Source organism: Magnolia sinica, chromosome 3, assembly GCF_029962835.1.
Source record: "Magnolia sinica isolate HGM2019 chromosome 3, MsV1, whole genome shotgun sequence".
In the NCBI taxonomy this organism is placed as follows: Eukaryota; Viridiplantae; Streptophyta; class Magnoliopsida; order Magnoliales; family Magnoliaceae; genus Magnolia; species Magnolia sinica.
This window is the reverse complement of record NC_080575.1, coordinates 14256223-14274014: the sequence shown is the minus strand read 5'-3', so window position 1 is coordinate 14274014 and position 17792 is coordinate 14256223. Positions and strand designations below refer to the sequence as shown.

At 39.0% G+C, this 17792-nt stretch overlaps 1 protein-coding gene across 1 annotated transcript; it reads left to right on the top strand.

Annotated features, from left to right (window-relative positions):
* The first annotated feature begins 5376 nt into the window (after window positions 1–5376).
* On the top strand, window positions 5377–6649 carry LOC131239572 (uncharacterized). Its single transcript, XM_058237338.1, has one exon. It carries the CDS (start codon window positions 5685–5687, stop codon window positions 6309–6311), a length of 627 nt encoding a protein of 208 aa, XP_058093321.1. The 5' UTR covers window positions 5377–5684; the 3' UTR covers window positions 6312–6649.
* Window positions 6650–17792: the final 11143 nt, after the last annotated feature.

The following is a 17792-nucleotide window of genomic DNA, read 5'->3' as shown; positions in this document are numbered from 1 at the left end:
TTTTCCTTCATTACTACCAATAAAAGCTCTTAAACTGAGAGCAGACAAAGTTCCAAAAAAAATAAATCTAGATTTATCTCAATCTAGGATCCCAAGAATTTAGAGTCTCTTTAGAATTAAAGAAAACCCAAACAAGGCCTTTTGGACACCACTAAAGAAATTGTCAGTAATTTATCAGCATTGTTGTTCCATCTTCCTACATCAATCAATGTTGTGGTCACCAATGGGTGTTCTCACATTGTTGACTATCATCATCATTGTCTCATCCTCAAGCTCTTTGGATCCTTAACCCTATGAATTGAAAATCGAATTTAAAAGTCCTCTTAAAACCCAAACAATTATGCTGAATTATGGAAAGTGAGAGTTAGGATTTTACATTGGTAAAGTCGTCGAGTGACAACAAGGTCAACTCAACGAAGTTGGAATTTGTCAATAAAACACAACAAAATGACTAGAATGAGTCTCCTTTCAAATCAAGTTATTCACCAAGTGAAAAAAACATGACGAAACTTAGTTTGAGGTGCACAACCTCTCAACTTTCCTACACTTTAGCAACAAAAACAACCACTTGAGTGAGTCTCGAGTCTCAAGTGGAAGAGTTTTATAACCTTGGTTTCAACTAGGTTTGGAGAGCTACCTTGGTCCGGTTAGTTTAAAACTAATAGAGCATGTGAATTAACTAATACTTGATGCAAAGGCTATCAAACTATCTACATGCATTGCACAAAATAATCAAATTGGGTCTGTTAGTAGCATGGTAGTAGAGCTGCAGGCAATTCTTGACGATATTAAACATAACAAAAACCTTGCCTACAGAATGTTATTGTGGAGTCAGACTCTAATGTGGTGACAGAATGCCTAAAGATGCCTACCCCTTGCCATCCTAGCAAAGTCTAACACGAACTGGGGAAATCGAAAGAGAGCTAGCTAGCATGAAAAATCAACTATTATCTAACTTAGTAGATGATGGCTTGGCCAGTGTAGGAGGTAATATTGTCAAGGAGAAGAGCCGACCTCCCTAGAGGGGGTTTGCCTGACAATGGATGATGTAACGCCCTGAAAATCAGGGGTCGAGCATAGACTCAACTCCCGAGTTCCAACGCATCACTTATGCACAATAGATAATGATGATTTAATGTTGTCTGTGTTAGTGCATTAAAGATGAATGGGATTAAGCCAAACAACATATCACACTCCAGAGACGAATAAATTTACACAAGTGGAAGACTGTGATTGATAGATATAACGTATAAGTTGTTGTAGATCTCCAGAGTGTGAAAATGTCACTAGGTTAACCATATACATGTATACTCTCAAAGTGATCAAAATGAATATACAAGTGTGTCCCAAAATACAGAACAACAGTGCAAGGGCATCTAGTCAGTGTCCCTGCAGCCTCGACAATCAGGACACGGCTCACATGAACCCGCTCGATAATTGCATGTAGGAGAACGCCTCGTCGTCATCCTCGAAGTCTGGCTCCGCCTCGTAGGCATCGCCATCATCTGCAGCTAAGACAAAGTCTGGTTGGTGTTTAAAACACCGTCCCGGAATGTGGGAGTGAGTGATTAACATGTTATCAATTCAATCAAGCAGTAATGATAAAGTAGTACAACAAACATGTCCTAGATACTCTTGTTAATGTAAGAATGATATGCGATAATGATGCATGCCCTCGCCTGCACTCCCTCAGCGTCTTCATCTTACGGCACGCATTGCAACCACCCGAAAGTGCTCTTCCTCGCTAAAGCACATGCAATGTGGTGCATGCTCATGTTAGCCAATACTTAATTAGATTTATTCATACAGAGTTTTGGAAAGCTAAGGTACCTCCCTTGTATCATTTTCCAAACAATGATCCATTCTAGGGTCGTCAGTCCTAGCTAGTCTCATACGATGTTGCGGTTCTAGGTCGCTACAAAGGGCTCGTCACTTGATCAGTGTAGGCCTAATTTATACTCTAGTTGCTACGGAAAGGCTCGTCGCCTCAATGCAGTCTCAGAGTATGCTCGAGGTCACTACAAAGGGCTCGTCACTTGATCAGTGTAGGCCGACAGCTCGAATACAGTGTCCCATACCACTGTATTCGGCTCACGAGACGGTGTTGTTCACTAGTCACTACGGGGAGGCTTGTCGCCCCAACGTAGGCCGACAGCTCGACCACGGTGTCCCATACCACCATGTCCAGCTCATTAGTCTTAGCGGATCGAGGTACAAAGGTTAACGAGATTTCCACTGGTGAGTTTGGTACCTTAGGTTCAAGCAATAGCATCCATACATGGTGAACATACATCGGGTCAATCGGGTTACTTGACAAGCTCGACTGGTACGAGCGTACATCGAGATGATCAACATGAAGTGCGTAAGCACTCCGTGTGGCCTAACCACTGTTGACAAACTCCGTACGACTCGGATTCCTCGAATATATCTGTTGTGGCGAAGCTAACTCAGCCACTCATTCGAGAACCATTATCAATAGCTTGGACTACGTAGTAGTCCCAAACGCATGTAAATATAATAGGATAACACATGTGGTAGGCATATCAAAGTTAAATAATTAATTCAAGTAACGTAACCAATTGAACATTTCACAAAATACAAGGTAAACATAATTTGCACAAATGCATTTCATGCTAAATCACACATTTAATCTAAGTTACATGAAGGGATATATACACATAGCTAAGGTAGTCGAGAATCTCTCCTCAACACCTATATAACATACACTTTACTAAATATTTACTCATCCAAACATTTTCACAAACACTTAGACTACACACATCAACATACATGACGTATGTTGATCATAACATGTATTAGGGCAAATCCTTTCACTAAGGAGTTGTCACGAATACAACACGCATATATTCACGATGGATAATCATGGCAAGCAGGGATTCAAATTCCATACTCATTCAATCATTTCCACAAACACTTAGACTACACATTTCAACCTACACGGTACAACTCAGTTATAAGCTATATTAGGGCAAATCCTTTCATAAGGAGTTGTCACATATTCAACAATCACATGTTCATGGTGAATAATCATGGCAAGCACAAAACCAAATTCCCGACATATCCCGTCATTTCAACCTACACATGGAATAGCCTATATATTCAACATAGTTCATATATAGCCGTAAAGCAAGGAAAACAGCGTATCTAACATGTGAAACGGCAACCCAGTCGGTTATAAATCATTAACCGACATTGAAAGCCTTGAAAACCATAACCTATATGTTTATAGTCCGCACCTTTCGCTGGTAAACTCGTAACGGATTCAGTTTGAACACTCCGCCTTCGTCTACGGCACAACGGCAATCTATAATATGAAATAGGTTAGCTATTTTATCACATACCTTATTTGAATCCCTAAAATAGATTAGGGTTAGGATTTTTTATCCGAAAATGGAATCAAAATCACCGGAATAGCGATACGGTAGCAGTAGCTAAGCACGTAGAACGGCGAGATTGAGTCCCGAGAACAATCTCCCACACTCTCTCTCTCTTTCTTTCTCTTTCCTTCTCTTTTCTCTCTCTTCTCTCTCTAGGGTTTGCAAATTCGTATGTGAAGGGAGAGAGAGGGTTTAAGGCCCTTATATAGGCTCAAACGTGAGCTCAATGGCCCTAGGGCCATGGTATACTTATGTTATAGCCAAAACCCATCTATTTCGGCTTAACGGAGCATTTCTGGAGGCCCCTTTTCTGCATGCGGTCGTACTTAAGCTCCCTGACATTAGATCTAGGTTAAGCTAAGTTTTTGGTTCGATCGCATTTACAGATCGACCGTGGCGGACCAATTTCAATTCAACGGTCACCGGTACTCGATCAGGGCCACAAGTGCATTGACATGCGTTGGAAATTTTTCCTGATCCGAGGGTGTAATTGGGTCAGATTCTGATGGTCTGAATCCTTAGATTTGACCCGCAAGTGAGACGACTCAATTTACTAAAGTTTCAGTTCTCTTTCTAGAGGTATTCGCGTTTCTCACACACTTTGCTCCAAGCTCAATTTGTTCATTTCTGGATAATATTAGGACTTGATTTTTGAGGTGGTAGTCAAGTCCAGCAAGGCGGTCATAACCGTATGGTTTCGTAGTAATCGGACTTTCGACGCGCGGTCTAGGTCCGATACGGAGTTTCGGTGTGCTCCCGAGAGCAACTGGGATTAGAGATTGATCCTAAGTTTTAAGGTAATGTAGCGGTAATGATTTTACACATTTTGGGTCTTGCAGATCATATTTAAAGTGATTAGTGCTAATTTCACAGGTACTCTAGTTTAGCATTAGCTAATTCTCGCCTAATTTCTAAAGGATTTGGTCCTGAGTGATTTCTGCCTGAGGTGAAACTCGGGTCTTCGTACAGATTTTTCCAAGACGTTATAGATGATGCAAGGATTGGAATCATGCATTGCAATTAGTCGGATCCTTGAAGCAAGGAGAGGGTAGAGGTTTCCCTCCATTTTGTGAATCCTGGCTTGATTGTACAGTTGTGGTGTTTCTTTTGAAATTCACTTGTCATGCTTGGATGTATAAATTTGGTTTCACATCAATAAAATTGTAGGTGATATGCTCCAATCTTTCTGCACAAACAAGGGGATGGAAGAAAGGTACTAACGGAGCACATTGTCTACTTCATTGATGAAAGAACAACATTTAGGTGTTGTCTAATGTCTTAAATTTGTTGTCTGTAATAGAGTCTGTTGATGTCATCGACATACACCACTCGATCCCATCGAGAAAAAATAAAATCCTAGAAGATTGTTGGACAGTTTTGAAGGTTGCTACTTGTTGGCATCGAAGGATCTTCGATTTCATTGACTGGTCCTCGATGGTTGTCGATGCCATCGAAGGAGCATTGACAATTGTGTAAGAGTGCTATTTGTTTCCTATTCCAATTGGGTAGTATATATATTGGATGTAATCAGGAGTAGGGATTTCTAAGTTGTTCTAAAGGGTTCAAGGGAATAGCTAGCTATTCAAAGGAGATTCGAGGGTTGTTCGAATTGGTAAGATCATCTATCTCTTCTAATATTTCTTTCATAGTGCATTACTTGTATCTTTGTGTTGTGGTTTTTTCCCACAAGGGTGTTTCCACGTAAAATTCAAATTGCCTTCTTATTGGGTTTGTTTGTGCAATTGTAATTACTTTGCTTTATTGCCTACCCCTTTCCGTCCTAGCAAAGTCTCGTACGAACTAGGGGAAATAGGAGCTAGCTAACATGAAAAATCAACTACTGTCTAACTTAGTAGATGATGGCTTGGCCAATGTAGGAGGCAATATTGTCTAAGAGAAGAGCCAATCTCCCTAGAGAGATATGCTTGACAATGGAGAATGCGGCGATTGGAATCATGCGTTGGAATTAGCCAGGACTTGGAAGAGGATTTTGTGGTTCAAGCTAATGTTCCTGAAGATGAGGAGGAGGAGAAAATCGCTGAGTATCCTTCTTGAGTACAGGAAGTCGAGTCGATTCATGGGGCTGATTTGAAAAGTCATGAGCAGGAAGGTGAAAATGAGTTGGACGGTGAGAAGCCTTGAGTGCGTTGTCTTCTAGATGAGCAATTTGATTTGCTTACCCTACGGGAGTATGACAGAGACTGTGATAGTGATGATGATGGTTCATTCACCGCTGAAAATGAATCCTTTGCACTGAAGCTGAATCATGCTCTTAAAGACCATGTAATGGATGACCTTGAACTCAATGACCAGTATAGAGTTCCTGGTGATTTCATTCATGGGAATCAAGAATCAAGCAAAGGGAAACAAATGGACTTCTCTGCTGATGTGATCCGCAAGTGTGCAGAATACGCTGAAATGTACAGTAATGAAAACCAAGATAATGCGGACATGATGGTTCTGCAGGAAAGCAGCGATGAATCTGAGGTGTGGGACTGTGGGACTATTGTTTCTACTTATTCAAATCTTGATAACCACCCTGGGAAAATACAAGCTCCAGAAAAGCCTAGGAAGAGACTTGCCATAGCTATCTCCGGTGCTTCGAGTAACAACAATCATGTGATTTCTCTTCGAGGAAAGGAGAAGCTTCCGGTGGAGTTTTTGCCAATGGGTAGGAAAAATGTCATGGAAAAGGAGAAGAAAGCACCAAGCTTGGGAGATCACCAGCAGAAGAGGAGGCCACATGGTGAGGAGTCAAAGGAGGAAAAGAAAGAACGCAAGTCTGCTATAAAAGAGGAGAGACGGGAAGCACGACGTGCAAAGAAAGAATTGAAGGAACTATACAAGTGTGAGGCTCAGCGGGCTCAGAAGGTTGCTGCTATTTCAGCGCCATCTTCTATCCGTCTCATGTAAGCTGCTGTTTGAGGGTGTTTTATAACTCGACGCAACGTACTCCAGGAAGATGGAAACATGGCAGCAGATACGCTAGCTTGGGATGAATGATTGCAAGCCCAGGATACTAAAATCAGCCAGTTTTCTACAGTAAGGTTAACCTAGTAGAGAACCAATCATGAGTATAAATAGCTTACTGAATTTTCTGTGATGTGCTCAGGATTTGTTTGTAAACAAGGCACACAGTTTTGTTGTTGAGCCTTTTAGTCAAATGAAATATTACAGGTAATGGATGATAATGGCATCATGCCAAACAGAAAAAGGCAGAAAGTAAAAAAGAACAAGGAAAATTAACAATATCATCTTTACTCTTGTTTCATTAATGCCTAAATAACTGAAAGTAGCATTAGATGGAGATCGGCAATCATAAGCATTCATGTTTCCCTTGACTTGGAACTACAAATATCATCGGAAGGTGAAGCTGATGTAGATGGTGATTGTGGATGTGGAATGGGAGCTGGTTGGACGCCGGGATCTGGGATGGGTGGGGGGTTCATACACCCAGGGTAGTCTTCCGAAGCCATGATGGAAACTGAATACTCTTCTTGCGCTTGTTTGTTCGTCCAGTCAATTTGAGCCTCTTTGATTGGTGGTTGAGAGAAGTGAGAAGCATGAGACAGAGATGCATCGTGTAGTGGGGTGACCATGATCAACATCATCATACAGATCATGTATGAGGCCATCCTTATGATTGGATGTAAGGTAGTCAGTGATTTTATTTTTATTTTTGGTTTTCAAATGCAGTATGAGGTCCCACACACTATTTGTATCCATGTGATTTGTACTTGGTGGTCCTTATGTTTTTTTTTTTTAAAAAAAGAAAAAAGTAAAAGAAAAAAAAGAAAAAAAAGAAAAAGAAAAAAGCCAGGTCGCTAAAGCAAGGAGAGGTTCGAGGTTTCCCAACATTTTGTAGATCCTGGCTTGATTGTACGGTTGTGGTGTTTCTTTTGAAATTCACTTGTCATGCTTGGATGTAAAAATTTGGTTTCATATTAATAAATTTATAGGTGATGTGCTTCGATCTTTGTAAATATTACAATCTCATTATGTTTCTAGATCCAGATTTTCTAGAATTATTAATGAAGTGTATGAGTTATTTATTATTATTATTTGTGTGTGTGTGTGTGAGAGAGAGAGAGAGAGGTTTAATCAAGTACCATTTTTCAAGTTCAAATATGTAAACAAATGTGATGAGCTGATCATTCTCAGCAAGTTGCCCATTATAGAGAGGTCAACAATTTAAAGGGAAAATAATAAGAAAATTTTCAAGCTTAAAAATATTTAGAAAGGTTTAAGAATTTTCAAAGACAGTAAAAAATGCTTTATAAACAATTGCACAATAATAATCTCAAAAGCTTGTCAGATCTACTGGGAAAAAGATGGAGTTTCATTGTCTGATACAATCAAAATACTTTCAGCATGCACATCCAAATAAAATCAACAGTCTCACTCAAGGATCAAATCTCTAAACTGGTTAGCCTACAGTAAATTAACCAGACACCAAGCTCTACAAACTGAAATTCGAGTTATACAGCCATAGCCCTCAAGACAGTTTTTCAAATTTAGCAAACCATAATTATGTATCATTAGAATGAATGTGCAAGACACACACAAAAAAATTTAAAAATTTAAAAATTTAAAAAATTTTAAAAAAATAAAAATAAAAATAAAAAAAATCACAAAGATTGAAGTCCATTATGCCTTTTTTTTTTTTTTTTCTTTTAAGGGATAGGTATATCATCACCACCGGCAGTATATTGGATGAAACTTCCAAAGCACATTTAGCCAGAGCAAGGCACATTGGCACAAGCCTGCCCCTCACTGCAGGGCTGTACATAGACTGGAGGAATAGATACAAAATTCCCTTTGAAGGTCAAAAACTGAAACAAGCCCAAAATCAAGAATAACAGAAGTATACAAGGCCTAGTCTATCCACTATCAATCTGTCTCTAGCTTCTCTAGGAAGCTCATTCAAGGACCAATAGATGTGATGAAGATCCACTTCCTTTTCTAGCCACCAATCTGCAATCTATCTCTGAGAAAATGCCTTGCTTCCACATTCAGCTCCCTAAGGAGCAGCATTCCACTCCACCAACATGACGACAACAAGAGGCCACTAGAGCCAGATTGAATTCCTTCGATAACCATTTGGGAATTGCTTTCCACAACCATATCACGTAAGCCCATGTTCTTGCCAATTTTGAGTCTATTAGGGACTTCCCAGACCGTTGCCACTATGTTAGTTCATATGCCATAGATATGATGGAATGTGAATAATAACCTCCCCTCCCAAGAATTGTTGATCTCATAATGTCAAGGTAGAAGCATGTCATACAACTGCTGATCTGATACCATAAATCGTGGGTGGAAACTATACACATATAACTATATATTGAGTTAGGAGAACCATGACTTCCAAATTTTCAAGGAGTGAATTCTGGTAAGACCTCCAAGCCCAAATGGTTTTCTTCTTATTCTTCTTTTTGGTCCTTTGTCTTTGATGACTTTAGCCTATTACAACATATAGAGAAAATACACAACACCATTGGAGAAAGTAACTAATGGGTTAGCATTCGGTCCCAAATCACTAGACAATAACAGAAAACACAGAATTTTGCTTATCAAATGGAAAACTATCTTCTTCCTGATTGAACATGGTTTCTGTAAGTATTCTTATGACTTTTGATCTATTCCTATACTAGAGGTCTGCTTGGTGTTTGTCAATTGGTAATGACATGATCTCATAGTGTATTTCTTCCATTCAACCTTAGAAGCATCTAGAAGGAATCAAAATCTGAAAATTGTGTTGGCTTCCTTATGCATTCAAGAATGTGGTTAAAACCCAATTCTAAAGGAAGCAATTTTCAAGTGGGATGATACGTAGAACATGATTTAGTGGAGCGGCTTTTAATGATTAATGTGACATTGTGCCAGCAAATTCACATCCAGCTTATAACCTTCATGCAATTGAAACTGAAACCTCGGCATAGAGAAAGATGTCCAATTGCACACCTCTTCCAGTGATAGGGAATATTGAAGGAGATGGCTCTTAGCAACCTGTTGGCTAGGAAAGGAGTCTCGACCTCCTTGGCATTCTTTGCAGACATATCAAGCTTTTTGGGTGATGCTAATGCATGTCATTTTTTTCAATTCAAATGGAAGAAAACTTGAATGTTGATTGATCAAGAAATTTTGGTCTTTCTTCTAAGAGTTTAGGATATGTTTGGATATCACAGTTTGAAATGTTTGGATAGCGAACAACAGCGAGGATTCCACAAAACTATTATTGCACTTGCCCATAGTTTGGATTCTCTGGCACAAGAAACTAGGTGACCGGTGTCTCAGAAATGTGAGAATTCCACTTGTTATCTAAACGAGATCCCACCAAAAATGGAATCAATATTTCACAAGTCATCATGGAAATAATCTTTGCATAAAGAGCAACATTGCCATTAAACAGTGGAAAGTAAAATTTCATAGCATAATGATAAAGAACAACAAAGAGGTTGAGACTTCCATCGAGTCAACAGATTGCTAAGAATGGGTCTCCTTTTTATGCCTCCAACAAATTCTGCCTTTCTTGTAACCCTCTAGATTTGACTCCCGAAACCTACAACCAACTGGATCTACCAGCGGAAACCTCTCCATTTTAGTCGAATCTGCCCATCTTTGTATGATTGCAACCCATCGAAGAACCGTTGTTTGCACATCACCAAACAGCCCATCCATGATTACATCGTCATTAAAGCCCCATTCCTGCAAAGTATGGAACTCTCGAGGAAGAATTACTAGGAATTTGTTGTCTACATTCCTCAAAAGTTTGGAGACATCAAGGATCATGCTTGGGATCCTTTTGTAAAGCGTTTCGTGTCTCATTTAAAATAAAAATAATTTTTTTAAAAAAAAAAAACTAGAAAAGCCGGATACTCAACTTTCCTCGGCTGGATCACTCACATAAAGTTTACAATAGTTAACTTTCTAATATTGTTATTCTTTGCAATTGTTTTTCTTTGTAAAATTCCAACTTTTATAGCTTTTAATTCAATTAGTTAACATGTGACATTCTTTGAATTGGAAACTGACATGTTAAAATGGTCAATCAAGTAAATTGGGAGGATGTATCTAAATTGAAAAACAAGTGGTGGCTTTGCTATAAGTTCAGAAGTGTTTAACATAACTTTTTTCAGAGAATAATGGTGGAGGGTTAATAATGCTTCATAAGATATTTGACTTCAAATCTAAAGTCGGAGCTTGATAAAAGAGGCAAATGATCTTCAATGGTGGTTGGGACATGATATGGGTTTTCCCTGTTGAATAATTAGAAGCCAATCCTTGATTTCTTCACAGGTGGCTTGAGATATATAATTCACTTTGAGTAGAATATTTTCTTATTATTTGATATGGAATGCATTGTCCCATGATATTCCTTTTAGCTATCCATTCTCCATTTGCAATTAGGACAGCACTGGATCGATATGCCAAAATGAGTAGTTATTTTAACTTTATGGGTCTCAGGTTTTGTAGTCCTTGACTAGACATTTGGTTTCTCATGCCATTGCTTCTAAGCAACTGGTTTTAGGTTTTTTTTTTTTTTTTTTTTTTTTTTTAAATAAAATTTAATGGAAGATTTAGATAATGGAACATACAAGTTTCTCAATCAGATCTTTTAACTCTCTAATGACCTTTAAATAGCCATTTATTTTTCCCATCACTCTGGCACCCTGCAATATTCATGGTGGGATGTAATTCTCTTGTGCTATTTAAGAACATATAGTTCTTACAATGACTGAATCATTCTGCAAGGACAATTTCCTATAATTGATTTTGTTGTCAACATTGATTTAGAAGAATCAAGTTCCATTTTCTCGTGAGTGTCATTTGGGTGATATGTATATGGATATTTTTCCTTTAGTTGCTTAACGTAGTTATTACTTTTTTATTTTACATCTTTTGGTGAAGGGAAGGGCCCTACCATTCTCTGAAGGAATTATACTGAAAATTCAAAAGAACAATGCCTTTGCAACAAAACGGGTAGAGGGACAGAAAATCCGATATCGCCAATATCGCCGGCATGAGTTTTGAAAACAATATCGATATCGTTGATAATATCATCGATAATCCCACTACGGCGTGAGTGTGTAGTGTGTGTGTGTGTGTGTGTGTGTGTGTGTGTGTGTGTGTGTGTGTGTGTGTGTGTGTGTGTGTGTGTGTGTGTGTGTAAATAAAAAAATAAAAATATATCATCTATAATGGAAAATGCAGAGAAACATTGGGGAAACATGGGGAAAATGGTGGAATTTTTCAATGAAACTTCAGGAGATGTTAAAATAAACTGGGTAAGAATTTAGGAATATATATATATATATATATATATATATATATATATATATATATATATATATATATATATATATATATATTTGTAAAAAGTATGCATACATAATAAGTTTGGATTAAATAGGGGCATAAAAACATGCGTTGTTGTAAGAAATAAGTCCAACTCTACCATTAATCCTATCTATCCATCCAACCATCCAAACATCCATCGATATTACAGAATATTGACAATTGAAAAAATTGTCGATACATTGGCGATATTGATACATTTGCAATACATTGCCAATACCTAGAATTTATGATACCACCAGTGCTATCAGTATCGTCGAGCTAGAGATACGTATAATATCAGGGATGCTCCGAACAATGGCTCCACATTCATATGGTGTGGCCCACCTGAATTTGGGTCAAGCTGATTTTTGGGATGTCCCTTCATCCTAATTAGGCACACTTAATGAATGCTTGGCACAGAATATGCACAACACGATGGGGCTGAAAAACACAAGTTTCAATGATGGGCACCAACCTCCCTATTATTACCTTGCTCGTGGCCAACAAGAGTTTTGGATTAGGCCGATTTTTGAGCTCTCGTAATGATCTCAGGGTTCCGAATATGTGGAGTTGTGTGTGGGCACTCTATATGCAGTTGAGTTGTGTGGGGTTCACTGTGACGTGTGTGTAAAACATCCAAACCAGGCATCAGGTGTGCCCCTTGTGAAAATGGGAGGCCCTATAAATATGGCTGGTGCAAGACTCTAGTGGGTTACATTAAAGAAAATTAATGCCACACCATGGCGCCAACAACCTACAGATTTTAGTGGTGGAGCCCGCCTGATGAATATGTTGGCCTGATTTTTGGGGGGTCATGTTTTTCATGGTGGGTGCACCACTTGGATGTTTGGATGCCAAAAAATGCACATGATGGACATCAGCACAAAATAGAGCTTTCAAGTGGTCATCTTTGTGTGGCCCACCTAATGATTGGATTGGCTAATTTTTGGGACATCCCCAACTAATGATTGGAACTACTTGCAGACAGGTTGGATGGCATACACACAAAAAGGTGGGCCCAAATCCATCTTAGTTACCAATTATCACGGAGTAGAATCCACATGTTCATTGTCCCAACTCCCCCTATATGTATATATGTGTGTGTACATATATGCATAAATGCATAATAAACCAATATAGGAAAAATCCTATATGTATATATGTGTGTGTACATATATGCATAAATGCATAATAAACAAATATAGGAAAAATTAGAACTAGATCAAATTTATTGTTTTCTTCCTTTCTCCTTCCATAGGAAAGCTTAAAACCAATTTGTGAATTCTCCCTTTACTTTCTTCTTTTCCTTTGTCACTACCGATAAAAGCTCCTAAGCTGAGAGTGGACAAAGTTCCAAAGAAACCCAAGAATTTGGAGTGTCTTTGGAACTAAAGAAAACCCAAACAAGGCTTTTATACACCCCGAAAGAAATTACTAGTAATTTATTGGCATTGTTGTTCCATCTTCCAAAATCAATCAATGTTGTAGTCACCAATGGTTGTTCTTACATTGTTTATTTATTTATTTATTTATTTATTTATTTATTAAAGGAATGAAGATTTTATTAAAAAGGAAACAGATGTACATCCTACAACTTCGGGCATGACCCACATAAAAACATCGGGTCTAGCCTATCATATAACCCCACTGTACAACCCACCTAAAGAATGACATGAAACCAAAAGCCACAACCTTATGACTTAAGATCTTGATTGTTCCTAACCCAACCGCATCCATAGTCAATAGGCCACTAATGTGACGAGGTAGATCTGCTCAGTTGTAACAAATGAGATTGAGATAACCCCGACCGCCCATCTTAGCTAATGCATCTGTTATCACATTAACTTCACGGAGCGTACAAGAGACTTTGAAATTGATAGCGCATCTTATTTGGATGATTTTACCCAAACAATACCAAATGCTCCATGACGTCACCCCTTTTAAGTTGGAAACCACTTTAGCAACAACCCTAAAATCCGATTCAATCCAAATATTAGTCAGACCCATTTCAACGCTTATCTCCAACCCATACACCACTACCTGAGCTTCAACAACCGCATTGGAAACACATCCATAGGAGTTGTGGAAGGCAAATACTACACTTCCACGACCGTCTCTACAAATGCCTCCCCCTCCTAATCCCGGGGGTGCCCCGAGCTGATCCATGAAAATTAAGCTTTAGCCATCCATCTGTTGGCCTTCACCACTTGATTACACAAAAGCTTTGATCCTTGATTTCGTTAGTCATAAGGCCAAATGACTGCAAAGTTAGCTCCTCGTACATTGTTCATCATCATCATCATCATTGTCTCATCCTAAAGCTCTTTGGATCCTTAACCCTATGAATTGAAAATCGAATTTAAAAGTCCTCTTAAAACCCAAACAATTACGTCGCGTTATGGAAAGCATGAGATATCATTTCACATTGGTAAACATGTCAGGTGACAACAAGGTCAACTCAATTATGTTGGAATTGGTCAATAAAACACAACAGAACAACTAGAATGAGTCTCCTTTCAACTCAAGAGATTCACCAAATGAAAAAACATGATGAAACTTAGTTTGAGTCAAGTCCTTTGTGTGTGTGTGTGTGTGCGCGAGTGGGTTGAGCACATCCTCTCAACATCCCTACACTTTAGCTATAAATGGAACCACTTGAGTGTAACTCATGCGGAAGAGTTTTATAACATTGGTTTGAACTAGGTTTTCAAAGCCACTTTCTTCATGTTAATTCATAACTAATAGAGCATGGGAATTAACTAACACTTGATGCAAAGGCTATCAAACTATCTACATGTATTGCACAAAATAATCAAACTAGGCACGTTAGCAGCACGATAAAGCAGAGGTGTAGGCAATTCTTGATGGTATTAAATATAACAAAAACCTTGCCTACAGAATATTGTTGTGGAGTCGGACTCTAAGGTGGTGAAGGAATGCCTAAAGATGCCTGCCCCTTGCCGTCCTAGCATGGTCTAATATGAAATGTGGGAAATCAAAAGAGAGCTAGCTAGCATGAAAAATCAGCTATTGTCTAACTCGGTAGCTAATGGCTTGGCCAGTGTAGGAGGTAATATTGTCCAAGAGAAGAGCCAACCTCCCTAGAGAGGGGTTACCCGACAATGGACAATGCAAGGACGTGCATCATGCGTTGGAATTAGCTGGGTCCCTAAAGTAAAGAGACGGTCAAGCTTTGCATCCATTTTGTAGATCCTAGCTTGATTGTATAGTTTTGGTGTTGCTTTTAAAATTCGCTTGCCATGCTTGGATGTATAAATTTGGTTTCATATCAATAAAATTATAGGTCGTGTGCTTTACAGGGGGGGAGGAGCTACTAATGGAGCACACTGCCGATAATTGATTGATGAAAGAACAGCATTCACGGAGATAGAGAGGGGTTGGGAAGATGAAAGAGGCCTTTTGGCCTCTTGTCTGTTTGGATTGCTTTCTATATGTTTCAATTCAATTTTGTTCTTTTTAGAAAAAGAGAAAAGAAAAGAAAAGAAAAAAAGAACAACATTCACACTAATGGTAGAGGCATGTATCCACCATTTAACCTTCCAAAAGCCTATACACAAGATCTATCAAGAGACTAGGCAAAGCAAGAAAACAAACTGACCTCAATGGGGTGCCAAAAAACCCCCGGTTGAAAGATTATCTTGCTTGGATATTGCATTTCAATGATTCCTGGTTCTCGTTCTCCCTGAATGTCGATCCAGTGATTCATGCCATTATTGTCAAAGGTTTTTGGCTTATGGATGACAATCCCTTTAGTTGCTAGAGTGCTAGTATCCCCCCCCCCCCCCGGATTAGGCGTAACAGGAGGGTGAAAGCTTTCCATGGGGGTGATTGTTCGTCTCACGGATCCGGCACGCACATGGCCTCAGCTAGAAAATGAATTCCCCGCAAAGACTACAAATCGTCCAAAGAAATCAAGGGATTAGGAGTAGTAGCCCACCCCTTGACCTTGTTAAAAGCTAAGCCAAGCTCTTCAGCTCTTTTGTGCCCCAAAGGGAGTTGTATCAAACATCTTTTGTGCATTGATCATCACGTTTCCAGCCTTGTGTGCTTGTTATAACATTAAAACAATCACCTGGTGGAGCATTTTTGGCTCCTTTTAGGCCTGATTAGCTATTGCTTCCCCCTTGTTCGTGTCTGCAATGGGCACATAAGGAGAGAGTTGAACATGAGAGGTGGATGTCACTATAGCTACAAGAGTTGGGAAAGCCACAGAAGCTGAAAGTGATGTTGTTGCATTCTCATTGTCACCACCGTAAGTAATATGATGGTTGTTTGTTGGTCCATCTTTGAGCTACATGCCTTTGAATGATGATCTGATTAGGTTGCAACGACAGTCATCCAAGAAACTCTGTGAGCTTCTCAACAATTAGTATGGCTTAGGCCAAGAAAGCATGCAATCCATGAGCGATAGGGCAAAGCTACATTGGACAACGTTGGGAGGTGTCAAGAGAAAACTCATTATGATAAGAAGGGATTCTCAAAATCAAAAGACTACTTGCTCATGTAGAGAGAGGTCCTTTTATTCATGATTTAACCAACTAAAATCTTCCTCACGATCTAATTTCCAAACATTAGTAGTAAGTCTGTATATAATTTGGGCAAATAGATGAGCCAGGGGTCCATCGACTTGATGTAGGGTCCATTGGGGCTTAAATTTGATCCCAAGGTGTGCAAGATTATGGTAAAACTTGTGATGATCTTCATTAATGTGTTCGAAAAGTCTTAGCGGGACAAAATGAAAAAACAACCTAGACCACTGAATCTTCCCTTATATGTTTCCTGGTTGAGGTGAAGCCATGGAGCAGAAAATTGGTGATCAGGAGGAACCACAAGGGAGAAAGATGATTATACCCACAAAAACCAATACGAATTTTGGACCTTCAATAAATAATATGAAAGGAGGGATGATTAAAAAGGTGAGGGTACTAATTGAGAGATGCAAGCTCAGAAGAGAGAAGTAAAAGAAAGAGACTTGGTTAGCCAGGATAGAAATGACTCTTGAGGTATTTCAACCTTAAAGCTTTTTAAATAAAACGAAGTAAGAGGTATTTCAACAAAAGTTCCACAGTGGTGATTGTTGATGGACAACACACAAACCACTATCTGCATTGAAACCACACACACATGCGAGCAAATATTGCAAGACACACACACACACACAGAGAATGTGTGTGTGTGTGTGTGTGAGTGAGGGTGAGAGAGAGTCAAATTGAAAATGGCAGTTGCGCCCATTTCTAAATTCAATATAAAAACAACCTTTCCTAAAACTCATAGTAATAAAGGCCACTGTGATCGTAAGCCTTTCCCAAATCAATTTTAAAAACCATGCCATCTAATACTCATTTTTAGCAAGAAATTAATCCAATATTTCACGATTAGAAATGATTCCTCTTTTACTCGAGCCTTTAAAATAGTTAAAGATGCACATCATAAGGGACAAAGCTTAAACTTTTTTTTAATCTAAAGAGATATAGGATGAAAATTTGTTTGTACACCTATATGCATTTACATGAGAGAGAATCTAGTGCTACAAATACTATCTGAGTTAGCTATCATGCGTCAATTATTTGTACATGAGGTATAAATTTAATTCAGACCTTTCATTTGTTGGGCCATATCATCGAAGGGTTAAACCCCAAAAAGACACCAATATCATCGAAGGGTTAGACCCCAAAAAGACCAATAACGTTATCCTAGGCATGAAAAGGAACAATATTGAATATCAAAGATGTGCAGTTTGGTTTGCTCTCCGATGTGGAAGTCAATTAGGGACTGCATCCCATTGGTAGACAGGATTGCACAGCACAAAATCGGGCATGGAAATGGGAGTCTTTGAAGGGACAACTGGTCCAATCTTGGCCCCCTTCATCTTCTTACCTCTAGCCCCATCCCCGAGAGGCTGTGGGATATGAAAGTTAATGAGTTTCTGGGCCCGCATGGCCCCCTCCCTCTGTCAGCTATCTTCAACCTTCTTCCTCAAGAGGTTATTGACCTCATCTTTCAAGGTGGTTTTTGCACGTCAGAGATCCCTGA

Excerpts from the sequence above, each read along its gene's own strand:
- LOC131239572 (XM_058237338.1), top strand. The coding sequence starts at position 5,685 with ATGGATGACCTTGAACTCAATGACCAGTATAGAGTTCCTGGTGATTTC.